This window comes from Pseudophryne corroboree, chromosome 1 (genome assembly GCF_028390025.1).
Source record: "Pseudophryne corroboree isolate aPseCor3 chromosome 1, aPseCor3.hap2, whole genome shotgun sequence".
Lineage (NCBI taxonomy): Eukaryota > Metazoa > Chordata > Amphibia > Anura > Myobatrachidae > Pseudophryne > Pseudophryne corroboree.
This window is the reverse complement of record NC_086444.1, coordinates 41,767,463-41,794,060: the sequence shown is the minus strand read 5'-3', so window position 1 is coordinate 41,794,060 and position 26,598 is coordinate 41,767,463. Positions and strand designations below refer to the sequence as shown.

Here is a 26,598-nt window from a genome sequence, read left to right as displayed (position 1 = left end):
GAACAATTTCAGCTAGCGATCAACTTGGAATGACCCCCTTTATCCGCAACTGCACTCGCAAATCATAAGCTGCTGTGTCATTGTACTATTTTGGGGCAGTTCAATTGTTTTTTTAGGGCGGCGATAATTAATGGTGCCCAACGGAGCAATTCAGTTGTTGCTCTGACCGGGCGTGAGTGCCGCAGGGGCCGGCGTTTCTGCTCGCAGACTCCTGGTGTAACGAACAGAAATCTGTGAAACGTCTGGCTTTTTGCATCACGGCTAAATCTGTTGCTTTTGGGTGCAATAATTAATGGGTGCTCATTAGTAACTTGCTAAGATCTGGGGGTATATTTACAAAGATTCGTGTTTTTGCCGTTTTGAAGGGTGTTTGATCTCGAATGGTATCGGGTGCATTTTACTGCAACTTTTTGAATCCTGATACGGTCATTCACTAAGCTGCCGACTTTTCACAATTCGTATTTTCCGATGTCGATGTGATTCGTAATGTCAGGCAGTGTTTTACGGGAGTGATGAGTAAAACACTTCCTGACAAAACACAAGGAATCCCGGCCGGATCTGTGAGATCCGTGCAGGGCTTCATTGTGTACCTTAAAAAGGTGTTTAAAGTCTTTAAAAATCTGAAAAAAAATGCGTGGGGTCCCCCCTCCTAAGCACAACCAGCCTCGGGCTCTTTGAGCCGGTCCTGGTTGAAAAAATATGGGGGAAAAAAATGACAGGGGTTCCCCCATATTTCATCAACCAGCACCGGGCTCTGCGCCTGGTCCTGGTTCCAAAAATACGGGGGACAAAAAGCGTAAGGGTCCCCCGTATTTTTGAAACCAGCACCGGGCTCCACTAGCCAGGTACATAATGCCACAGCCGGGGGACACTTTTATAGTATACCCAACTAGTCACCCCTGGCCGGGGTACCCTGGAGGAGTGGGAACCCCTTAAATCAAGGGGTCCCCCCCTCCAGCCACCCAAGGGCCAGGGGTGAAGCCCGAGGCTGTCCCTCCATCCAAGGGCGGCGGATGGGGGGCTGATAGCCAAGTGTAAAAAATGTGAATATTGTTTTTAGTAGCAGTACTACAAGTCCCAGCAAGCCTCCCCCGCAAGCTGGTACTTGGAGAACCACAAGTGCCAGCATGCGGTGGAAAACCTGGGCCGCTGGTACCTGTAGTACTACTACTAAAAAAATACCCCCAAAAAAACAGGACACACACACCGTGAAAGTATAAGTTTATTACATACATGCACACCTCCATACATACATACATACTTACCTATGTTCCCACGAAGCTCGGTCCTCTTCTCCATGTAGAATCCTTGGGGGACCTGTGAAAAAAATTATACTCACATAATCCAGTGTAGATTCTGTCCTTTGTATAATCCACGTACTTGGCAAAACAAAAAAACGGAAACCCGACCACGCACTGAAAGGGGTCCCATGTTTACACATGGGACCCCTTTCCCCGACTGCCAGGACCCCCCCTGACTCCTGTCAAAGAGGGTCCCTTCAGCCAATCAGGGAGCGCCACGTCGTGGCACTCTCCTGATTGGCTGTGTGTTCCTGTCGTGTCTGTGAGGCAGCACACGGCAGAGATACAATGTAGCGCCTATGCGCTCCATTGTAGCCAATGGTGGGAACTTTGCGGTCAGCGGTGAGGTTACCTTCGGTCAACCGCTGACCGCAAAGTTCCCACCATTGGCTACAATGGAGCGCATAGGCGCTATATTGTATCTCTGCCGTGTGCTGCCTCACAGACACTACAGGAGCACACAGCCAATTAGGAGAGTGCCACGACGTGGCGCTCCCTGATTGGCTGAAGGGACCCTCTTTGACAGGAGTCAGGGGGGGTCCTGACAGTCGGGGAAAGGGGTCCCATGTGTAAACATGGGACCCCTTTCAGTGCGTGGTCGGGTTTCCGTTTTTTTATTTTGCCAAGTACGTGGATTATACATTGGACAGATTCTACACTGGATTATGTGAGTATAATTTTTTTCACAGGTCCCCCAAGGATTCTACATGGAGAAGAGGACCGAGCTTCGTGGGAACATAGGTAAGTATGTATGTATGTATGTATGGAGGTGTGCATGTATGTAATAAACTTATACTTTCACGGTGTGTGTGTCCTGTTTTTTTGGGGGTATTTTTTTAGTAGTAGTACTACAGGTACCAGCGGCCCAGGTTTTCCACCGCATGCTGGTAGTTGTGGTTCTCCAAGTACCAGCTTGCGGGGAAGGCTTGCTGGGACTTGTAGTACTGCTACTAAAAACAATATTCACATTTTTTACACTTGGCTATCAGCTCCTCATCCGCCGCCCTTGGATGGGGGGGACAGCCTCGGGCTTCACCCCTGGCCCTTGGGTGGCTGGAGGGGGGGGGACCCCTTGATTTAAGGGGTTCCCACTCCTCCAGGGTACCCCGGCCAGGGGTGACTAGTTGGGTGTGTAATGCCAGGGCCGCAGGGACCACTATGAAAGTGTCCCCCGGCTGTGGCATTATGTACCTGGCTAGTGGAGCCCGGTGCTGGTTTCAAAAATACGGGGGACCCCTACGCTTTTTGTCCCCCGTATTTTTGGAACCAGGACCAGGCGCAGAGCCCGGTGCTGGTTGATGAAATATGGGGGAACCCCTGTAATTTCCCCCCCCATATTTTTTCAACCAGGACCGGCTCAAAGAGCCCAAGGCTGGTTATGCTTAGGAGGGGGGACCCCACGCAATTTATTTTTCTGTTTTTACACTAAACAGACCCTTTCCCATAGATAACCATGCACAGATCTCACTGATCCGTGCATGGTTATCCAAACTCGACTGGAAAAAGCAGGTCTATTTTTTTACTGCTTTTTTTAACGAATCGAAAAAAAATAGACCCGCACTTGAGCACTCAGAGACTAACACCGAAATACGAATGAATAGTGAATGCCCGTATTGTATGAAATAACAGCCGCGTTTGACCGATGGTCTATTCATTCGTATTTCAGAACTTTGCCAATCAAACCATTACAAATAGACCAGACACTGCCGAGTTTTCTGCTTAGTGAATTCCCGGATTGGGACTTAGAAAAAAAACCACAAATCGGCAAGACTCGGATTTTTAGTAAATACTGGCCCTGGTGTGCACAAGACTATATAGTGAATGAATAGGCGTACAATTGATCTGTAAACAAATTGCACCAGTATTGAGCTGAGGGGGTGCACAAGATGAGCACGATGCCTAAGAAGGGTCCAAATAGAATCTGGCAAGGGACGGGGTGATTTATACATAGAGTAAACAGGATCTTTTTCCCAGGAACTCATTATCCAGAAAGAAAAATAAAAGTATGTAATAGCTGTAGGTCAGTCACACAGACAGGCAATGCCTAATAGCTCCCTCTAGTCACTGTATGGGCACTTACACGCTGAGCTAATTGGCCATAAAATGCAGCTTGTGCCCAAAAAGTGGTTCTACGTATTATGGCATCATCTGACCGCACTAATAAAACCCTCTCAGAACTAGGAGTGCGGCCTGAGTGCCGGAATACCATGGGGTGGAGTGGTGAGTTACAGGCGCTTGGGCACTTTAAATCTCTGAATTTCAAGCTCCTCCCCACTACAACCCAGTGTTCTCTAATGTGAACCAAAACTCTTACAAACATACCAAAGATAGAGAGTAACGATACAGAGAGCAGAATTGTGGGGCAGCCAGTGTCTTCAAATGGATAAACGAGAGTAAGATTTAAAGTACAAAAATCCAATTTTCTGAAGCGTCCATTGAGGGTACACTCAAAATTCCCAAAGCTCTGGGCACAAAAGTATTAACTCTGAAGAAGAAGGTGTGCACTGAAAACCAGAAATCCACCTGTCACAGTGCCACGTTGCCCAGTAGCCACCACCAACTTGGTGAAATGCATCCTCGCAGTTTCAGGGTCGTGAGGTCCTGCCCCAAAGGCAGTCTGGTGAATTTCAGAAGTAATCCACCTGCCCAGGGTCAGTTGTGATGTAGGTCATGGACCTATGCAGGTAGTGTAAAAGACCAACAGGTCTTACATCCCCTGCTTGTCCTCGGCCTCACAGACCTAAGTCACCAAAGTCCTAACAATGTCCAGACACTTATCCCAGTCTAAGGCCGGTAGCAAATTGTCTGAGTAAGGTGGAACTTGACCACTTAGGACAGAAAAAGAAGGTTTTGCTGCCCTGTCCACATGTGATACTAAGCATTGAGATCTACTCCCCAAGGCTCTTGGCTGAAACAAGCTTTATAGCCCTGAGTCTGATCTCTAACACCCTGCCGGTAGAACCATTGGTACGTACTCTGCAAAGCTGTCTGTGTCTGAATGCCCGTTCCTTTTTCCCTACCATTGACCCAATACCAAAAGATTGACATAATGCCTACCAGAGCCGCTCTTGAGTCCCTATCTTTGGAGCTGAACTGCTCCCTTCTGAGGTGCAACCAGAATCTACACCCACCTCATCCACCCACCTGGCAACAATGTGTGGGAAGATTTCACTGAGAAGGTAGTATGGGCCTCGGTGAAGGCTCTGACTGCTGAGGGCCAGATTCCCACCTGTCTGCCCCCCTGGATGAACACCGCTGTGGTAGCTGGAACTTTAAGCTCCGTCTCTCACAGGCTTCTGCTGGGAAACAGCACTGAGGTTGTGACACCCTCCAACCTTGAAGGCTGGTGTCCGCTGTCACAATCTTTCAGCCCCAGATGGAGTACAGGTGACCCCCTACTAAGGCGTCCCCCCAGCTACAGCCAGCACTTCTAAAAATACTGCCAGACAGTCACTATTTTTGTCTCCCATTCCCAACCAATGTTCTGTTTTGAACATGATGAAGGAACAGTGGACAGTCAGAAGGTTCCTCATCTCCCTTCTTCCCAGACCTCGGACATCTTTAGGTGGCTAAACACGGGCCACGTGAGTAGCCACATCCAGCAATTTAGCAATGGGCCTGGGTTACCAAATCACAATGCCGGCTTGTTAGTGGAGACAGCAGACAGACAATTCCCATCCCATCACTTTTTAGCACCACGTTGGCTTGTTATCCCACCAGGTGATCTCTCTGGTGGTATTGGCACGTGTTTGACCAGCATTATTCCTCGGGAAGCCCAGGAACATTTGCATACATCCTTATGGAGGCTGCTGTTTGACACTCTGGGTAAATCCTCATGTCTTGCTAAATTATTACTAAATGCAAAAGTGAAAATGTTATCTTTGCTCATGAGGTGCTGTAATTGCTGATAACACTCCCCCCCCCCCCTTCCCCCCCACCATCTCCTCCCCAGGACTATGGCTCTCCCATCTAACCTGCACAGAGCAGGAGGGAGGTCATCCGGGTGTAACATAGCACGAAGGGGGCTGGGACACCATCCCCAATTTTATCTAATCTCCCGGCTGCTTATCTTATCACCCCTGTATCTGTAAGTGGAATACGGTGATGGTCTTAATTACAGTGCAGCTTTCTAAGTTCTATGTTGTATAACTCAGGGCCGTCTTTCCCTTTCTGCGTACAAGGACACGGATGGTAGAATGAACCCCAGTCTTGTCCCAGGTCAATGGTCCTGTTGCCATTTGCCTGTGTAATAACCTGTCGGTTGTCCCCAGCAATATCCTATGTATTATATAAATGGTGCGCGTCTGTCTGCAGTGCGGGATTTTACATATACTGCCGCAGTGCAGCCTGGTACGCCCACGTGACCCTGTGCAATAGGGAGCGCTGATCCCAGCGTGTAACAGCACCCTAAGGGCACAAAGTGGGCGCAAGTTTGGACAGCGCAGAGTCTGAATCGGGCTCTAAGTGTTGAGTGATCCAGGGGCCCAAATTAATCGTATTGGAACAGCTGAGGATCACAGAATAAACACCAGTAGAAAACGTAACAATTATTGGCTCATAAACAGGATGGTATAAACAACAAGAGCCAGATGGAATGCAAAATAAATACAAAACATATTGGGGTCTGATTCTGAGCTGGAAGAAAAGAAAAAGAGCCAGTAACTTTGCACCTGGGTAGCACCATGCTGCGCTGCAGGCAGGTAGACGTAACATGTGCAGAGAGATTAGATGTGGGAGGGTCGTGTCCTTGCTCAGAGCCAGTAACTTTGCACTTGCGTAACACCATGCTGCGCTGCAGTCGGGGCAGATGTAACACGTGCAGAGAGATTAGATGTGGGAGGGACGTGTCCTAGCTCTGAGCCAGTAACTTTGCACCTGGGAAGCACCATGCTACGCTGCAGACGGGGCAGACGTAACACGTGCAGAGATATTAGATGTGGGAGGGGCATGTCCTAGCTCTGTGCCAGTAACTTTGCACCTGGGTAACACCATGCTGTGCTGCAGACGTAACACGTGCAGAGAGATTAGATGTGGGAGGGGCATACCCTAGCTCAGAGCCAGTAACTTTGCACCTGGGTAACACCATGCTGCGCTGCAGGTGGGGCAGACGTAACACGTGCAGAGATATTAGATGTGGGAGGGGCATGTCCTAGCTCTGAGCCAGTAACTTTGCACCTGGGTAACACCATGCTGTGCTGCAGACGTAACACGTGCAGAGAGATTAGATGTGGGAGGGGCATGCCCTAGCTCAGAGCCAGTAACTTTACACCTGGGTAACACCATGCTGCGCTGCAGGTGGGGCAGACGTAACACGTGCAGAGATATTAGATGTGGGAGGGGCATGTCCTAGCTCTGAGCCAGTAACTTTGCACCTGGGTAACACCATGCTGTGCTGCAGACGTAACACGTGCAGAGAGATTAGATGTGGGAGGGGCATGCCCTAGCTCAGAGTCAATAACTTTACACCTGGGTAACACCATGCTGTGCTGCAGGCGGGGCACACGCAACACGTGCAGAGAGATTAGAGGGGGAGAGGTGAGTCCTTGCTCAGATCTACATTACAGTGTGAGAATCAAGCTGCCCAGCATGTGTGGGCTACATGCGAAAGCAGCTCTTATTTACCCTGCATACAAAAATAATAAATGTGTTTGCCGCCCTAGCATTGCACCATGGTTTGTTCAGGTGCAAAGTTACTTGCTTGTCTTCCTTTGCTTCCAATGCAGAATCATCCCTATTCTCTTTATTGTGATACAAATGAGGTCATCACGTTGTGCGCTTGGCTGCTATTCATGCCTCTTGACAGTCCACCCCTCACCCAGCCGGGCCCCTGCTCCTGTGCCTGTAGTCCCACAGCAGTGCTTTCCATCCTTGCTGAACACGGGGCCCAGATAGCCCGGTCCCAGCTCTCGGTGTCTCGGCTACAGCCTCGTCCTCCTCCTGACGGCTCTGGACTGCTAGGAATGGAGGAGAAGAGGAGGACAGAAGCAGGGAACGGCTAGAGGCCAACAATGGTGACTACTGGCAACATGGCGGCAGGAAGGCCGGTGTCTCTACCCAGCATGCACCACATCGGCTTCCCCCTAACACTTACCATACAGACGGGGTAACTGAGGGGACCGGTTACTTGTTTCCCCGTATTCCTGGGTTAATAATACATCTCACTTTCTTTATATCTTCTACAGGGCTCTAACTGGGTATATAGCATGTGTCTTAATAGCAGTAGATATTACAGTAATATATAGATTATTATTCCACCGTCAGTGTGGCCGGACACCCCAGGGTGGCAGTTGCGGTACTGAGGTTAATCCCTTGTGCTGCGGCGCCATTTTCATATGAACTATCATGTTACATGTACTGTAAATGTATATTAATGTCTTTGAATGCACTGTGCACGTTCTAGAATTATAGGAACACATGATTATGCTCAAGGGATATTCTCACATAGTAAGTGATCTAGTCATTTTCCTGACCTATGACCCTATTCAGCATCAGTTGCCATTTTGCTAATGGCCCCAGCGATTCGATCGCAATTCAGTTGCCCAATATGTGCCATTGTGAGCGATATATCGATCCAATCCTCCGGATTGGACAGCATGTCGCTCAGTGTGTACCCAGTTTAAGACGGAATTCCTAATAATAGAACAAAAATCTGTGATGGCCTGTCAGACTGAGGTCGTCTGGTCACGCTCTGTAACTTCCCAACACGCTACAGTGGAGCAGCTCACCATTAACATGAATCTGGGGTTTAAAACGGAATACTGTCATTGTGGGATGGCGCGGATCTCAGCAGGTGGCAGTAACTCGGAGCGGAGGGAGAAGTTTGGAAGGACGGGCAAATCGGATTGCCACAAATCTTACCATAAATGATTGGAGATCAAAAGAAAAAAAACTTGCCTTAGGATCAGAGTGCGGTGTTACCGTGGACTGTAAGCGGACAGGGAACTGATAAGGAACAGTGATTACAGGATTCCTGGCGGAGATCAGAAAGCTGTGATTGCACTACATAGGATAGACCTGTGATAAGAAGCTGATACAGCTCTGCTCTGATACGTGCCGGTACACACACATATTGCAGGAACCGCTACGCCAGACGTTGGCTCTGTCTGGGGCATGTGATAAGGGTTGTCCATAGTCATACCTATATCCCCAACCCTGTAACTGCCGCTTCCGGACACCATTTACACATATTCCTCAACGCTGACCGGAGGAATTATGGGGCCCATTTATCAACAAGTGATGCAACTCGTTTCGTATGATAAATGGTGCTCCAGTCAATAAGCTCCCAACTGTCATTTTTCAAACAGATGACAGTTGGGAGCTGAACACATGACAGTTAGAAGCTGATTGGCTAGAGTACCATTTATCATACGCAATGGGGGAGATTCAAATGTTTGAAAAGTCGGTTGGGTGTCTGTCTATTAGATAGGAAAAAACAGACTCCCAACTGACTTTTCAAACATTCGAATCTCCCCCATGAGTCTTATCACTCGTTGATAAATGAGCTCCATGGTCTGTCATCCTGGGATCCCTAGGTCATAGTTGTTACAAACCTGCAGCGGCCGCGGCGGCCGCGCTTGTCCCTACGGGTGGTCTGGTCTGCCCGGCGCCTCGTTCCCCCTGGCGGTCTCCGGATTCAGTGGCGGGTCGGCGCTGCTCCCCGGCGGCTTCCCGGAAGCAGGGACGCCGCCATCGCAAGTGAGGGCAAGCAGGCGGAGCAGGTCTGACGTCACCTGCCTGCTCCGTCAATCAGGCTGGGGCGGGGAGTTTAAAAGCGGATACCAGGCAGAGATCCGGTGCCTGAGTATCTTCGTTTCTCCTTCGGAAGCTGTGATTCCAGAGCTCCCTCGTCCTGTGCCTCCAAGCATCCTGTGCCTCCAAGCATCCCGTGCCTCCAAGCACCTCCGTGCCTCCAAGCACCTCCGTGCCTCCAAGCACCTCCGTGCCTCCAAGCACCCCGTGCCTCCAAGCACCTCCGTGCCTCCAAGCACCTCCGTGCCTCCAAGTACCCTCGTGCCTTCAAGCACCTCCGTGCCTCCAAGCACCTCGTGCCTCCAAGCACCTCCGTGCCTCCAAGCACCTCCGTGCCTCCAAGCACCTCGTGCCTCCAAGCATCTCCGTACCTCCAGGGGCCTCCTAGCACGCCCTGTACTTCCAGCACCTCAGAACCCCAATACCGCGGAGCCTCCGACATCACGGTACCTCTAATATCTCAGTACCCCAGCCTTCAGTATTTCTACGAGTCTTGTCTTACAGGAGACCGTCAAGAACTCCTCTGTGCCTCCCGCCTGCCGACGTAGTCCTGCATGAGGAAGACCTACATCCGGCCATCCCTACTGCGACCCAGTGGCGGTTCCTCTTCCCGGTCATCGGAAGAAGCCCCGAGTCCACAACACTCCCAAACCAGGTCAGTGATAGTATACTCAGGCCTAATGGACTCGGGGATTCGGAACACGGACTCGAGTGCCATCCAGAACCTGGCTTCCCGAGTACAAAGTCAGGAGGCGGCGCAAGGCCAGGTGATGCAGTACCTCCAGCAGTTGTCCGGACGTCTGGATCAGATCCAGGCGTCTCTGGCCTCAGTAATTCCGGCTCCTGCTCCAGTGGTCGCACCAGTTGTCGTTGCCAGTAATGTTCAACCATCGGCTGGTATCACTCCACGTCTTCAGTTGCCTACTCCGTCCCGCTATAATGGGAATCCCAAAAATTGCCGCGGTTTCTTGAACCAATGCGAGGTACATTTCGAGCTACTTGCACACAACTTTCCTACAGACCGGTCCAAGGTAGCATATATCATTTCTTTATTGGAAGGTTCTGCTTTGGATTGGGTGTCTCCACTATGGGAACAGTCCGATCCCATGGTTTCCAACTATACCAACTTCATCTCGTCCTTTCGAAGGATTTTCGACGAACCCGGCAGAATGACCACGGCTTCTTCCGATTTGCTCCATGTTCGGCAAGGCGCCCGTTCCGTGGGCCAGTATGTGGTTCATTTCCAGACCATTGCTTCCGAACTACGCTGGAATAATGACGCCCTGAGAGCTGCCTTCTGGAACGGTCTTTCCGACCGGCTGAAAGATGAGCTGGTTACTAGAGATCTGCCGGATCCATTAGAAGATTTGATTTCTCTGTGCGTCAAGGTGGATCTTCGGATGCAAGAGCGTGGAAGAGAACGTAGTCATTCAGATCGTCCCAGGCTCCGGAATCCTACTCCTAGGCCGGTGGCCTCACCTAGCTCAGATGAGCCCATGCAAATTAACCGCTCCCGACTGTCTCCAGAAGAACGACAGCGTCGTCGTGAGGGTAAACTCTGCCTTTACTGTGGAGCCGCAGATCATTTTCTTAAATCTTGTAAAGTCCGTCCGGGAAACGGGCAGTCCTAGCTTGTTCCGGAGGAGTCAAGCTGGGAGTTGCGACAAAAGCTTCTCCAACTTCGGACTGTTTGCTTCCAGTAACTCTAGTCTCCAACTCAGTCTCCAAGTCTTGTGAAGCCCTATTGGACTCCGGAGCTGCGGGGAACTTCGTTTCTTCCATCTGTGCCCAAAGTTTGGGTTTGAAGTTACGGCCTATCGAGCGGCCAATCTCACTGACGGCTATCAATGGGACTAGAATTGCCAAAGGTCTTATAAGGTGGCGCACGGGGCCAGTTAAGCTGCAGGTCGGGGCTCTACATCAGGAAGATTTGGAACTCTTGGTAATCCCAGAAATGTCCCATGATCTGGTTCTTGGAATACCTTGGCTAAAAAGTCATAATCCCCACATCGACTGGAAGTCGTCACAAATTCTGTCCTGGAGTTCCTTTTGTCACACTAATTGTCTTACTCCTGTCTGTCCGCTCCGTGTCACTTCCAAGACGGATGAAGAGCACATTCCGGAGGCATATCAAGGGTACAAGGACGTGTTTTCGGAACAAGCTGCGGACCTATTACCACCTCACAGGCCTTGGGACTGCTCTATTGACCTTGTCCCAGGGAAGACGCCACCCCGTGGTCGCACATATCCTCTGTCTCTTCCTGAGACCCAAGCCATGTCGGAGTATATTAAGTCCAATCTGCTCAAAGGATTCATTCGCCCCTCTTCCTCCCCTGCTGGTGCAGGCTTCTTTTTTGTGAAGAAAAAAGACGGAGGGTTGAGACCATGCATCGACTACCGCGGCCTAAATGACATTACTATTAAGAATAAGTACCCTTTGCCACTAATCACAGAGTTATTTGATAGGGTTCGTGGGGCCCGCATTTTTTCCAAACTCGACTTGAGAGGAGCTTATAATCTTATACGCATCCGAGAGGGGGATGAATGGAAGACTGCCTTTAATACCCGAGATGGGCATTACGAATACTTGGTGATGCCATTTGGTCTTAGTAATGCTCCCGCGGTTTTCCAGGGATTCGTCAATGAAATCTTTCGTGATATGCTGTATCAGAGCGTTGTGGTATATTTGGACGACATATTGATTTTTTCCAAGAATCTTGTCGAACACAGGTTACAAGTCAAAGAAGTACTACACCGTTTACGAGAGAATCATCTCTACGCCAAGCTCTCCAAGTGTACCTTTGAAGTAACATCTATTCCGTTCCTCGGTTATGTCATCTCGGGGACGGAGCTTCGCATGGATCCGGAAAAGTTATCTGCCATTCGTGACTGGACTCAACCTCTTTCCCTGAAAGCAATACAAAGATTCCTGGGCTTTGCGAACTACTACAGGAAATTCATTAAGGGTTTCTCCACCATTGTTGCGCCCATTACTGCCCTGACGAGGAAGGGTTCCAATCCTAGTCTGTGGTCCCCGGAAGCCATTTTAGCTTTTTCTCGTTTAAAATTAGCCTTCATGACGGCTCCAGTTCTCAAACAACCAGATTTCGATGAACCCTTCTTCTTAGAAGTTGATGCGTCTTCAGTCGGAGTTGGGGCTGTTCTCTCCCAGTATTCCTCTGATAAGAAACTACATCCGTGTGGCTTCCATTCTCGTAAGTTCTCTCCGGCCGAACGGAACTACACTATTGGAGACCAGGAACTCTTGGCAATCAAGTCTGCCTTGGAAGAATGGAGATATCTTCTGGAAGGGGCTAAACACGTGTTTACTATCTACACAGATCACAAGAATTTGCTGTACATCAAATCCGCACAGTGCTTGAATCCTCGCCAGGCAAGATGGGCACTTTTCTTTTCCCGATTCTCGTTCATTATCAAGTACCGGGCCGGGAGTCTCAATATTAAAGCAGATGCACTTTCTCGTTCACAAGTTTCCTCTGACGAGGATGAACCTCCGGAGCGGGGTTTAATTCTGAATCCAGTTTCTGTCTCTGTTGCTTTAACTACTCCAGCTCCTCCTCCTGGAAGAATGTCCGTACCAGCTAGATTCCGCTCAAGGATACTACTGTGGGTCCATAACTCCAAGTTTTCCGGTCATCCCGGCGCTCAGAAGATGTACAAGTTTCTGCAAAGATCTTACTGGTGGAACACCATGAGGAAGGATGTACAAGATTGCGTTAATTCCTGTCCCCAATGTACACAACACAAATCTCCTCGTTTGCCTCCTGCAGGGTTACTTCGTCCTCTGCCTATCCCTGTGAGACCCTGGACTCACATTTCCATGGACTTCGTCACTGACCTGCCCTGTTCCAAAGGTTTCAACACCGTTTGGGTTATCGTTGACCGTTTTTCGAAGATGGCACACTTTGTGCCCTTGACTGGTCTTCCAACAGCACCGAAACTGGCACTACTGTTTATCCGAGAACATTTTCGTTTGCATGGGTTGCCACAAGAGATTGTTTCTGACCGAGGAGTACAGTTCACCGCCAGGTTTTGGAAAGCCCTTTGTTCGACTCTGCAAATCAAACTTAAGTTTTCGTCTGCTTATCATCCCCAAACAAATGGACAAACGGAACGTGTCAATCAGGATCTAGAGACTTTTCTTCGTCTGTACCTCTCTCCTTCACAGGACAATTGGGTGGAGTTGCTGCCTTGGGCGGAGTTTGCCCACAACCATTTGTTTCATTCTTCCACTGGGGAATCACCATTTTTCGTCAATTACGGGTTCCATCCCCGTGTTCCGGAATTTCCAAGCCTTCCGTTAGTAGAGGTTCCTGCTGTAGTATCCACTCTACGACACTTTGGACAAATTTGGAGGAAGGTTCATGCCAATCTTAAGCAGGTTTCGGCTCGGTACAAGTTCTTCGCAGATAAGAAACGGCGAGCTGCACCTCAATATAAAGTTGGGGACAGGGTATGGCTGTCCACACGGAACCTCCGGCTGAAGGTGCCTACCATGAAATTCGCTCCAAGGTTCATCGGGCCCTACCCTGTGCTAAAAGTCTTAAATCCTGTGGTCTGTAAACTGGGTTTGCCTGCCCATCTTCGAGTACCTAACGCCTTTCATGTTTCTCTACTCCGTCCCCTCGTTCTGAATCGGTTCCACTCAGCACTCCCTAGGTCAACGTCAGTAGTGGCAGAAGCCGGAGCAGAGTTTGAAATCAAAGCTATTCTTGACTCCCGTTATCTTCATAAAAAATTACAGTACTTGGTGGACTGGAAGGGTTACGGTCCTGAGGAAAGAAGTTGGATTGGAGCTACTGAAGTAATGGCTCCTCGTCTGATTCGGATCTTCCACTCCAAACATCCGACTAAGCCCGGGAAGTGTCCAGGGGCCACTCCTGGAGGAGGGGGTACTGTTACAAACCTGCAGCGGCCGCGGCGGCCGCGCTTGTCCCTACGGGTGGTCTGGTCTGCCCGGCGCCTCGTTCCCCCTGGCGGTCTCCGGATTCAGTGGCGGGTCGGCGCTGCTCCCCGGCGGCTTCCCGGAAGCAGGGACGCCGCCATCGCAAGTGAGGGCAAGCAGGCGGAGCAGGTCTGACGTCACCTGCCTGCTCCGTCAATCAGGCTGGGGCGGGGAGTTTAAAAGCGGATACCAGGCAGAGATCCGGTGCCTGAGTATCTTCGTTTCTCCTTCGGAAGCTGTGATTCCAGAGCTCCCTCGTCCTGTGCCTCCAAGCATCCTGTGCCTCCAAGCATCCCGTGCCTCCAAGCACCTCCGTGCCTCCAAGCACCTCCGTGCCTCCAAGCACCTCCGTGCCTCCAAGCACCCCGTGCCTCCAAGCACCTCCGTGCCTCCAAGCACCTCCGTGCCTCCAAGTACCCTCGTGCCTTCAAGCACCTCCGTGCCTCCAAGCACCTCGTGCCTCCAAGCACCTCCGTGCCTCCAAGCACCTCCGTGCCTCCAAGCACCTCGTGCCTCCAAGCATCTCCGTACCTCCAGGGGCCTCCTAGCACGCCCTGTACTTCCAGCACCTCAGAACCCCAATACCGCGGAGCCTCCGACATCACGGTACCTCTAATATCTCAGTACCCCAGCCTTCAGTATTTCTACGAGTCTTGTCTTACAGGAGACCGTCAAGAACTCCTCTGTGCCTCCCGCCTGCCGACGTAGTCCTGCATGAGGAAGACCTACATCCGGCCATCCCTACTGCGACCCAGTGGCGGTTCCTCTTCCCGGTCATCGGAAGAAGCCCCGAGTCCACAACACTCCCAAACCAGGTCAGTGATAATAGTGACACATGGGTCCTACTTACTGGAGAAGTTGGTGGAGGTATGGCTCTCAACATCGCCCAATCCACCCAGGGAGAATTTCTGCTCCTACTTGTCCAACTTATTAACTGCAGCTGTTTTTTTTTTTTTTTTTTTTAAATTCTAAACATTTTCCTGAAACAGATTCTAAATATGAACCACTCGCCTCCGCTAACACCTATTCCTCTGCTGGAGGCTGGAAGTGCGGCTCTGACTACAGATGCACATTCTGTGTGCGCCAGAGTGCTGATTGGGGGCACGTGCCATTCCCTAACTGTATATTACACCTGTTTCACCATCTGATGGAAACCATTATGTAGATATTACTTTGGTGCGGGGTCATTTGTTGCCGGAACACGCAGCAGATTTTGCGGATAGTTAGGTATATGGCGCCCTAGTTGACCTATGGAAAATTATATGGGAATTTAAGAAAATCTTCCGGTGATACCCATCTGTCATAGACTGGGAAACCTATCGGGAATACCTGAGGTTGTATCTGGCGGTGCCACAGATTGTGTGTAGTTACTGTATACCCCTCACTTAGACAGGGAAGAGCAGCTTAAATTTCGGATTTCCGGTCTTTAGGTCGACCACTATCGGTCAACATGGTCTTTAGGTGGACACACGAAAAGGGCGACATGCGTTTTTCACAATTTTTTTCATCCACGTGGACTACGATTGGGAACGGTAACCTTCCCGACGCATGGCGAGCAGACACGGTGCACTAATTGGGGTTCCCGGTCACTTTTTACGAAGAAAACAACACAAAAAACCCCTCATGTCGACCTTTTCCATGTTGATCTATTTCAGGTGTCGACCTAGTCACTGTCGACCAATAGTGGTTGACCTAATAACTGTCGACCTAGTTAGAGTCGACCCAGTGAACCAAACCCGAAGTTCGTACCAGATGGAACTTTAGTAACTATGGGGTCTATGTACTTAAGCCATTGAGAGAAAGTGGACGGAGATAAATTGCCAACCAATCAGCTTCTACCTGCCATGTTACAGGCTGTGTTTGAAAACTGACAGTTGGTAGCTGATTGGCTGGTACTTTATCTCTCTCCACTTTATCCACGCTTTAGACAGCTTGGTAGAGGAGAGCCAGGGCTTTATTATGGCATATGGCAGAGTCGGTAGGAGAAGGATGCGTGCTGCGTCTGACACAATCAGAGGGTGACACTCGGCAGAGACCACGTTACACATCGTTAGTGCACCGTACGCAGGAATGGCCCATTCCTTATACTCTGATTTATTAGACTTTCTAAACAGGGCAAACCGCAGGCTCATCCATAGCAACCAATCAGATTTTACTGATCATGTATTGAATGTGCTAAAGAAATGATAGCTAGACTTCGATTGGTTGCTATGGAAACCACAGTCACTCGCCCTCTGTAGAAGTTGCTAAATCTCCACCAAAGTTTAGAGATGGAAAAATTAAGTTGAATTTCCAGGGCGTAAAAGGAGGGTGGGGGTTTCGGTATGTTACCCCGGCTGTCAGGATGCCGACACAGACACCGGCATCCCGACATTGAAGATGCCGACATCGGAGGGGGTATGTATTTTTACCACCCCCACACTCCCCTACCCTAACCCTCCTGAGGTGGCACGTAGGGCTAAACCCTATACCGCCCCCCCTTCCCCCGTGCCTAACCCTAAACCCTCCTCCTCTTAACCCAGTCTCTTAGTTACCTCCAGGATGTTGGCTGTCGGTCTTCCTGCATTAGTCACATGACCGCCGGCATCCCGAGGGGGGGGAGAAGGTGCTTTGGGTGGCCTGAGAGTCATCACTTTTTGTAATTAAGTTAGTCAGAATATTGGGGGGGGGGGAGGGATATATCAACCCTAGGAGAGAGATAAAGTGGAGAAGTTACCCAAAGGAGCCTGCCATGTGCACTGCAGGGGAGGCAGATATAACATTTGCAGAGAGAGATAGATTTGGGTGGGTTATTTTGTTTCTGTGCAGGGTAAATACTGGCTGCTTTATATTTACACTGCAAATTAGATTGCAGATTGAACACACCCCCACCCAAATCTAACTCTCTCTGCACATGTTATATCTGCCTCCCCTGCAGTGCACATGGTTTTGCCCAACTGCTAAAAATTTTCCTGCTGCGATCAACTTGGAATTACCCCCAGTGTGCGGCCTCTGATGTGATGTCGGCAGTATATAATGTTATAGACGGAAGGGTGAATAAATAAGCAGGGTTCAGTCTTGCATTATAGGTCTATAAATGTTCATTACAACTTGCCCAGAACTTCTAGAGAGCCGCATAATCTCTGCCTGTTTTCATGTAAGGGGAAACGGTGCAGGGTGGCCGGAGCTCCGACATCACGGCTGAACTCACTTATTTTTAAAGCGCCAACCATTTACAAGGGAAAACCAGGTTGCCTTTGCCTTGTAAATGATTGGCGCTTTAAAAAACAAACAAAAAACGTACAGGTTCGGCCGGAATCTCAGCGCTCCGCCTCGCATTGCATTACACCCGGCTCCACATACTTTCTCTATCAGGATCATTGATCCTTAATCTTTCTCTTGGTCCCTTCCAGGCTGGTGCTGGATGGGGCTCCCATCATCGCCATCCACAAGGCCAGGTACTACAAGAGGAAAGATGGACTAGCGCTGGGTCCCGGTCCGTTTGTCACAGGCTTGGAATATGCCACGGACACGAAAGCCACGGTGGTGGGGAAGCCAGAGAGGACGTTTTTCCTGGAAGCCCTGAGAGGTACCGGCTGCAGCACGGAGGAATCCGTCATGATCGGGGATGTAAGTTGGAAGTGGTTCCGATAAGCCATGCGGGGTGGTACTTAGTGTACAGTATTCACGGGTGTCTCCTGGATTAGAGGCCGGGGCTGCCAGCAGAAATTGTGGGACCCAGGACTGACAAAATAGGCTGCTCCCCCAAATCCCCCCCATCCCCAACTGCTACCTTATCTCAGTCACATCAGCGTGAGCGTCCCCCTGGTGCTAGTGTGCTCCTGAAGCTCCTCCTCTCTGGTGCACTGAAGCTCCTCCTCTCAGGTGCACTGAAGCTCCTCCTCTCTGGTGAACTGAAGCTCCTCCTCTCTGGTGCACTGAGCTCCTCTCTGGTGAGAGCTCCTCCTCTCTGGTGCACTGAAGCTCCTCCTCTCTGGTGCACTGAAGCTCCTCCTCACTGGTGAGAGCTCCTCCTCTCTGGTGCACTGAAGCTCCTCCTCTCTGGTGCTTTTCACAGGCAAACACAGGGCGCATTCAGCACAGCGTCATCACGTCACATTGTGTATTTTACCAGCCGAAGGCCCACTGATTAGAAGGAAGGGGAGGCAGAGCTTGGGGGCTGCTGGGTAGTTGTAGTTCTCCCGGTTCAGGATGGCCATGTAAATCTGTTCCTGGCCAGGCGGACCGCAATTAGATTGTTACTGGCGATCGGCTTAATGGGTGGTCCAGTGCACACTGATTTGCCGGTAGGAGCCAAGGACGGGCCTCCTTCTCTGCCCCGGCCCAGGACTCCAGTCCCGGCAGTCTACCCCTGATGGTGGCTCCGTTAGAGGCACCCGGCACTGAGGGGCTGCCTGGGACGTGCTTACAGTTTGTACTGCCCTATTCACCCCAAATTCTCTCACTATAAAGACAGTTACTGACTTTCTCAGTGTAACATGGATAAATAAGGAGTTGCCACTGAGCAACCTGCAAAAAAGGTAAAAAATTATCGTGTTTTCTGTTGCTGCCCCCAGTACAGTGCGGCTCTAGGCAAGTGCCTGCTTAACACCACTAATTGCCCTTCTAGTAAAACAAAGGTTTCTTTTCCTCATTATCTCATTTCAACAAACAGGATAGGCTATATATAGTGACCATTTGCTGCATACAATACATAGACTAGTTGTTTGATTACTATTGTTTCTCTAACGTCCTAGTGGATGCTGGGGACTCCGTAAGGCCCATGGGAAATAGACGGGCTCCGCAGGAGACTGGGCACTCTAAGAAAGATTTAGGACTACCTGGTGTGCACTGGCTCCTCCCCCTATGACCCTCCTCCAAGCCTCAGTTAGATTTCTGTGCCCGGCCGAGCTGGATGCACACTAGGGGCTCTCCTGAGCTCCTAGAAAGAAAGTGTTTGTTAGGTTTTTTATTTTCAGTGAGACCTGCTGGCAACAGGCTCACTGCAGCGAGGGACTAAGGGGAGAAGAAGCGAACCTACCTAAGTGGTGGTAGCTTGGGCTTCTTAGGCTACTGGACACCATTAGCTCCAGAGGGATCGAACACAGGACCCAACCTCGTCGTCCGTTCCCGGAGCCGCGCCGCCGTCCCCCTTACAGAGCCAGAAGCAAGAAGGTGGTCCGGAAAATCGGCGGCTGAAGACTTCTGTCTTCTCCAAGGTAGCGCACAGCACTGCAGCTGTGCGCCATTGCTCCTCATGCACACCACACACTGCGGTCACTGATGGGTGCAGGGCGCTGGGGGGGGGCGCCCTGAGCAGCAATACTAACACCTTGGCTGGCAAACTAGCACCATATATAGCCCCAGGGGCTATATAGGTGTTTATTAACCCCTGCCAGAACTTTTACAATAGCGGGAGAAAGCCCGCCGAAAAAGGGACGGAGCCATCTCCCTCAGCACACTGGCGCTATTTTTCCCTCACAGCTCCGCTGGAAGGAAGCTCCCTGGCTCTCCCCTGCAGTCCTGCACTACAGAAAAGGGTAAAAAAGAGAGGGGGGGCACAAATTAGGCGCAGTATAAATATATATGCAGCTATAAGGGAAAAACACGTTTTTATAGGTGATATCCCTGTGATATATAGCGCTCTGATGTGTGCTGGCATACTCTCCCTCTGTCTCCCCAAAGGGCTTTGTGGGGTCCTGTCCTCTGTAAGAGCATTCCCTGTGTGTGTGCTGGGTGTCGGTACTGCTGTGTCGACATGTATGAGGAGGAAAATGATGTGGAGGCGGAGCAAATGCCTGTGAATGTGATGTCACCCCCTGCGGGGTCGACACCTGTGTGGTTGGACTTATGGAAGGAATTGCGTGAAAGTGTCAACTCCTTACACAAAAGGTTTGACGACATAGGACAGCCGGTTACACAGCTTGTGCCTGTTCCAGCGTCTCAAATGTCATCAGGGGCCTTAAAACGCCCGCTACCTCAGGTGACAGATACAGACGTCGACACGGATACCGACTCCAGTGTCGACGATGATGAGACTAGTGTACCCTCCAATAGGTCCACCCGTTACATGATTGAGGCAATGAAAAATGTTTTACACATTTCTGATAATACCCCAGGTACCACAAAAAAGGGTATTATGTTTGGTGAGAAAAAACTACCTGTAGTTTTTCCTGCATCTGAAAAATTAAATGAGGTGTGTGAGGAAGCGTGGACTTCCCCCGATAAGAAATTGATAATTTCAAAACGGTTATTGGCAGCGTACCCTTACCGCTAGAGGATAGGTCACGTTGGGAAACACCCCCTAGGGTAGATAAGGCGCTGACACGCTTATCAAAGAAGGTGGCACTACCGTCTCCGGATACGGCCACCCTGAAGGAACCTGCTGATAGAAAGCAGGAAGCTACCCTAAAAGCTATTTACACACACACGGGCATTATATTGCGACCAGCGATTGCATCAGCTTGGATGTGCAGTGCTGCTGCTGCGTGGTCAGATTCCCTGTCGGATAATATTGATACCATGGATAGGGACAATATTTTGCGGACGATTGAGCATATAAAAGATGCAGTCTTATACATGCGTGATGCACAGAGGGATATTTGCCGGCTGGCATCAAGAATAAGCGCTATGTCCATTGCCGCCAGAAGGGGGTTATGGACTCTGCAATGGTCTGGCGATGCCGACTCAAAGCGGTACATGGAGGTTTTGCCCTATAAGGGGGTGGAACTGTTTGGGGATGGTCTTTCGGACCTCGTGTCCACAGCTACTGCTGGGAAATCGACCTTTTTGCCACAGGCTGCCCCACAGCAAAAGAAAGCACCGTATTATCAGGTACAGTCCTTTCGGCCCCAGAAAAGCAAGAGGGCTAGAGGCTCATCCTTTCTGCCGAGAGGCAAAGGTAGAGGAAAAAAGCTGCAACACACAGCTAGTTCCCAAGAGCAGAAGTCCTCCCCTGCGTCCGGTAAGTCCACAGCATGACGCTGGGGCTGCTCAGGCGGACCCGGGTACGGTGGGGGCCCGTCTCAGAAAATTCAGCGCACAGTGGGCTCTCTCACAGGTGGATCCCTGGGTCCTTCAAGTAGTACTTCAGGGGTACAGGCTGGAATTCGAGACGTCTTTCCCCCCGCCGTTTCCTAAAATCTGCCTTACCGGCAACTCCCTCTGCCAGGGAGGCAGTGTTGGTGGCTATTCAAAAACTGTATTCACAGCAAGTGATTGTCAAGGTACCCCTCCTTCAGCAAGGAAAGGGTTACTATTCCACAATGTTTGTGGTACCGAAACCGGACGGTTCGGTGAGGCCCATCTTAAATTTAAAATCCTTGAACACTTATATCAAAAGGTTCAAGTTCAAGATGGAATCGCTCAGGGCGGTTATTGCGAGCCTGGAAGAGGGGGATTACATGGTCTCCCTGGACATCAAGGATGCGTACCTGCATGTCCCCATTTACCCTCCTCACCAGGAGTACCTCAGATTTGTGGTACAGGACTGTCACTATCAGTTCCAGACGCTGCCGTTTGGGTTGTCCACGGCACCGAGGGTCTTTACCAAGGTAATGGCCAAAATGATGATACTCCTTCGCAAGAAAGGAGTTTCAATTATCCCGTACTTGGACGATCTCCTGATAAAGGCGAGGTCCAAGGAACAGTTGGTAGTGGGGGTAGCACTTTCTCGGGAAGTGCTACAACAGCACGGCTGGATTCTCAATATTCCAAAGTCACAGCTGGTCCCGACGACACGTCTTCTGTTCCTGGGAATGATTCTGGACACAGACCAGAAAAGAGTGTTTCTTCCAGTGGAAAAAGCCGAGGAGTTGTCATCTCTAGTCAGAGACATCCTCAAACCGGGACAGGTGTCGGTACATCAATGCACACGAGTCCTGGGAAAAATGGTAGCTTCGTACGAGGCAATTCCATTCGGAAGGTTCCACGCAAGGACTTTCCAGTGGGACCTGTTGGACAAATGGTCCGAGTCCCATCTCCAGATGCAACAGCGGATAACCCTGTCGGCAAGAACCAGCGTGTCGCTGCTGTGGTGGCTGCAGAGGGCTCATCTACTAGAGGGCCGCAGATTCGGAATACAGGACTGGGTCCTGGTGACCACGGATGCCAGCCTTCGGGGCTGGGGGGCAGTCAAACAGGGAAGAAATTTCCAAGGACTGTGGTCAAATCAGGAGATTTCGCTTCACATAAATATTCTGGAGCTAAGGGCCATTTACAATGCCCTAAGTCAAGCAAGACCCCTGCTTCAGAACCGGCCGGTGCTGATCCAGTCAGACAACATCACGGCGGTCGCCCATGTAAACAGACAGGGCGGCACAAGAAGCAGGAGGGCAATGGCAGAAGCCACAAGGATTCTCCGATGGGCAGAGAATCATGTGTTAGCACTGACAGCAGTATTCATTCCGGGAGTGGACAACTGGGAAGCAGACTTCCTCAGCAGGCACGACCTCCACCCGGGAGAATGGGGACTTCATCCAGAAGTTTTCAGAATGCTGGTAAACCGTTGGGAAAAACCACAGGTGGACATGATGGCGTCCCGCCTCAAAAAAAAAAAAAAAAAGCTAAAAAGGTATTGCGCCAGGTCAAGGGACCCTCAGGCGATCGCTGTGGACGCTCTAGTGACACCGTGGGTGTACCAGTCGGTTTATGTGTTTCCTCCTCTGCCTCTCATACCCAAGGTACTGAGAATAATAAGAAGGCGAGGAGTGAGAACTATTCTCGTGGCTCCGGAGTGGCCAAGAAGAGCTTGGTACCCGAACTTCAAGAGATGCTTGCAGAGGACCCTTGGCCTCTGCCGCTCAGACAAGACCTGCTGCAGCAGGGACCCTGTCTGTTCCAATACTTACCGCGGCTGCGTTTGACGGCATGGTGGTTGAACGCCGGATCCTAAAGGAAAAAGGCATTCCGGAGGAAGTCATCCCTACCCTGATCAAAGCCAGGAAGGATGTCACCGCAAAGCATTATCACCGCATTTGGCGGAAGTATGTTGCTTGGTGTGAGGCCAAGAAGGCCCCAACGGAGGAATTTCAACTGGGTCGATTCCTACATTTCCTGCAAGCAGGGGTGACTTTGGGCCTCAAATTGGGGTCCATTAAAGTCCAGATCTCGGCCCTGTCGATTTTCTTCCAGAAAGAACTGGCTTCACTGCCTGAAGTTCAGACTTTTGTCAAGGGAGTTCTGCATATTCAGCCTCCTTTTGTGCCCCCAGTGGCACCTTGGGATCTCAATGTGGTCTTGGAGTTTCTAAAATCACATTGGTTTGAGCCACTTAAGACTGTGGATTTAAAATATCTCACGTGGAAAGTGGTTATGTTGTTGGCTCTGGCTTCGGCCAGACGTGTGTCAGAATTGGCGGCTTTGTCCTGTAAAAGCCCCTATCTGATTTTCCATATAGATAGGGCAGAGTTGAGGACTCGTCCTCAGTTTCTCCCGAAGGTGGTATCAGCTTTTCACTTGAACCAACCTATTGTGGTGCCTGTGGCTACTAGGGACTTGGAGGATTCCAAGTTTCTGGACGTAGTCAGGGCCCTGAAAATTTATGTTTCCAGGACGGCTGGAGTCAGGAAGACTGACTCGCTGTTTATTCTATGTGCACCCAACAAGCTGGGTGCACCTGCTTCTAAGCAGACTATCGCGCGCTGGATTTGTAGCACTATTCAGCTGGCGCATTCTGCGGTAGGACTACCGCAGCCTAAATCTGTAAAAGCCCATTCCACAAGGAAGGTGGGCTCATCTTGGGCGGCTGCCCGAGCTGCTACTTGGTCAGGGGCAAACACGTTTGCAAAATTCTATAAATTTGATACCCTGGCTGAGGAGGACCTGGAGTTCTCTCATTCGGTGCTGCAGAGTCATCCGCACTCTCCCGCCCGTTTGGGAGCTTTGGTATAATCCCCATGGTCCTTACGGAGTCCCCAGCATCCACTAGGACGTTAGAGAAAATAAGAATTTACTCACCGGTAATTCTATTTCTCGTAGTCCGTAGTGGATGCTGGGCGCCCATCCCAAGTGCGGATTGTCTGCAATACTTGTAAATAGTTATTGTTACACAAATCGGGTTGTTATTGCGAGCCATCTGTTCAGAGGCTCCTCTGTTATCATGCTGTTAACCGGGGTTCCTATCACGAGTTATATGGTGTGATTGGTGTGGCTGGTATGAGTCTTACCCGGGATTCAAAATCCTTCCTTATTGTGTCAGCTCTTCCGGGCACAGTATCCTAACTGAGGCTTGAAGGAGGGTCTTAGGGGGAGGAGCCAGTGCACACCAGGTAGTCCTAAATCTTTCTTAGAGTGCCCAGTCTCCTGCGGAGCCCGTCTATTCCCCATGGTCCTTACGGAGTCCCCAGCATCTACTACGGACTACGAGAAATAGAATTACCGGTGAGTAAATTCTTATTTTTTTTATTGTTCGGTTCCAGCATATAACTTCATTGTATTTTGGGCATTTTACAGAACAGTGTATCCCAAAACAGTGCTCGCAGACCATGTTTTCAACATTTCTTTAAATATACATACAGGTGATTTTTTTACGGGGGAAGGGGATGTATCAAAGATTTGAAAGAGATAAAGTACCAATCAATCTGCTCCCCACTGCAATTTTTCAAGCACAGTCTGTAACATGGCAGGAGCGGATTGGCTGGTACTTTATCTCCGTCCACTTTATCTCTCTCCAATGTTTGATACATTTCCCCCTCAGTTTTCCTAGCTGCACTTTAATTATCCTACCTGTTTCCACAAACGTAAATCCTCAAAACATGAACTGTTGGAGAAGGGGAGGACCGGATTTGGGAAACACAGGTAAAGTAGTTCAGCCATCAGGACTTTAAAAGAAAAGACACCTGAGACTCTGATGCTGTAGTGACCTCTTGTGGGCATACCTGGTAGCTACATTCATGCATAGAAGGCTTATGTGTGACCTATTGAATGGAGTGTCCTGTGACTCTGTGAAAGTGACGACAGGGGAAGGCCACTGAAAGGCTCGCAGAATGTATTTTTGTGTGAGTTAAACAATCAAGGGTTAATGTGAAGAAAGACCGGGCATCATTACATAATTTAATGCAGTGGTTCCCAAACTCCGTCCTCAAGGAGCACTAACAGTCCAGGTTTTAAGTATATCCATGGCTCAGCATAGATGGGTTAAATCATATTGTCTGAGGTACTAATTAAGTCACCTGTGGCCAAGCATGGATATACTTGAAACCTGGACCATTATTGCTCCTTGAGCACTGAGTTTGGGAACATCTGCTGTAATGAAAGGAGAATTCCAGTTCCCCCGCTAATTACCTATACCCCTGGAGTCCAGCAGTTTTGCCCCATTTAAAAACAAATATAAAACCCAGCGCTGTGTTACCTTACGTCATCTCCACTTGTAGTGTGGTAAGAACATCAGCCCAATCAGCCATTTTCCCAGGTATTCAGCAGAAATACTAATTAAACAATTTAGTTACACCTAAATGATGCTGATCAAGTCATATAAGATTGATCACAGAACATCAGTAGTCCTGTTATTAAAGTGTTATGGTTACCTGTGGACTGCGGAAGCAGCCATCTTGTGAGTTACTCCCTGACACTAGGCACAGTATGAATGATCTCACTAGCTCCCAGGGAATGATTGGCTACACTCATATAAACATTGGGCCAACAAAATGGCTGCCACGTTAGGTCTGTTAGAGTATATGAAGTGAAAGCAGCTGTTCTTTCTCCGTCTCAGGACTGCCGCGATGACGTTGGAGGGGCGCAGAACACTGGCATGTTGGGGATACTAGTAAAGACTGGTGCGTATCAATCTAATTGCATTATAAATCCATCATCACACTACTACTGACTGCATTAAAAACTCCGCTGTAGCCCACGGCGACCAACCAGACATGCGCTGTAACTCACAGCGACCAATCAGCCCACCAAAGCCAGTGAGCTTGTCGGCATTCATTTTACGAAATGTAAAATGACATCTGATTGGGTGGCTCATTTGCACCTTGTTGTGAATCTAGGCCCTGTGTATGTTCATTGGTGGAAGGTTGCTGTAGTCAGTCCATGCATGATAACATGAGCCACCGCCCCTCAGAATAAGCCCTACTGATGCTTCTGAAAATGGTAGAATGACCAAAGTGAGGCACATACATGACCCTTGTGTATGATAATTTCTCTGACGTCCTAGTGGATGCTGGGGACTCCGTAAGGACCATGGGGAATAGCGGCTCCGCAGGAGACTGGGCACAAATAGAAAGCTTTAGGACTACCTGGTGTGCACTGGCTCCTCCCCCTATGACCCTCCTCCAAGCCTCAGTTAGATTTTTGTGCCCGGCCGAGCTGGGTGCAAACTAGGGGGCTCTCCTGAGCTTCTTAGAAAGAAAGTTAGTTTAGGTTTTTTATTTTCAGTGAGACCTGCTGGCAACAGGCTCACTGCTACGAGGGACTAAGGGGAGAAGAAGCGAACCTGCCTGCTTGCAGCCAGCTTGGGCTTCTTAGGCTACTGGACACCATTAGCTCCAGAGGGATCGAACACAGGCCCAGCCTCGGAGTCCGGTCCCAGAACCGCGCCGCCGGTCCCCTTACAGAGCCAGAAGCAAGAAGTGGTCCAGAAAATCGGCGGCAGAAGACATC

The 26,598-nt window shown here is 50.0% G+C and overlaps 1 protein-coding gene across 3 annotated transcripts in view; it reads left to right on the top strand.

Annotated features, from left to right (window-relative positions):
- The window catches only part of HDHD2 (haloacid dehalogenase like hydrolase domain containing 2), a 76,653-nt gene that overhangs the window by 32,302 nt on the left and 17,753 nt on the right, over positions 1-26,598 (top strand). For 2 of the 3 annotated variants that reach the window (XM_063958643.1, XM_063958651.1), the window contains exons 5-6: positions 17,409-17,625; positions 25,706-25,769. In XM_063958643.1, the coding sequence (XP_063814713.1) occupies positions 17,409-17,625; positions 25,706-25,769 (281 nt within the window). The remainder of the gene's footprint in view (positions 1-17,408; positions 17,626-25,705; positions 25,770-26,598) is intronic. The other variant, XM_063958662.1, reaches the window with a different exon arrangement.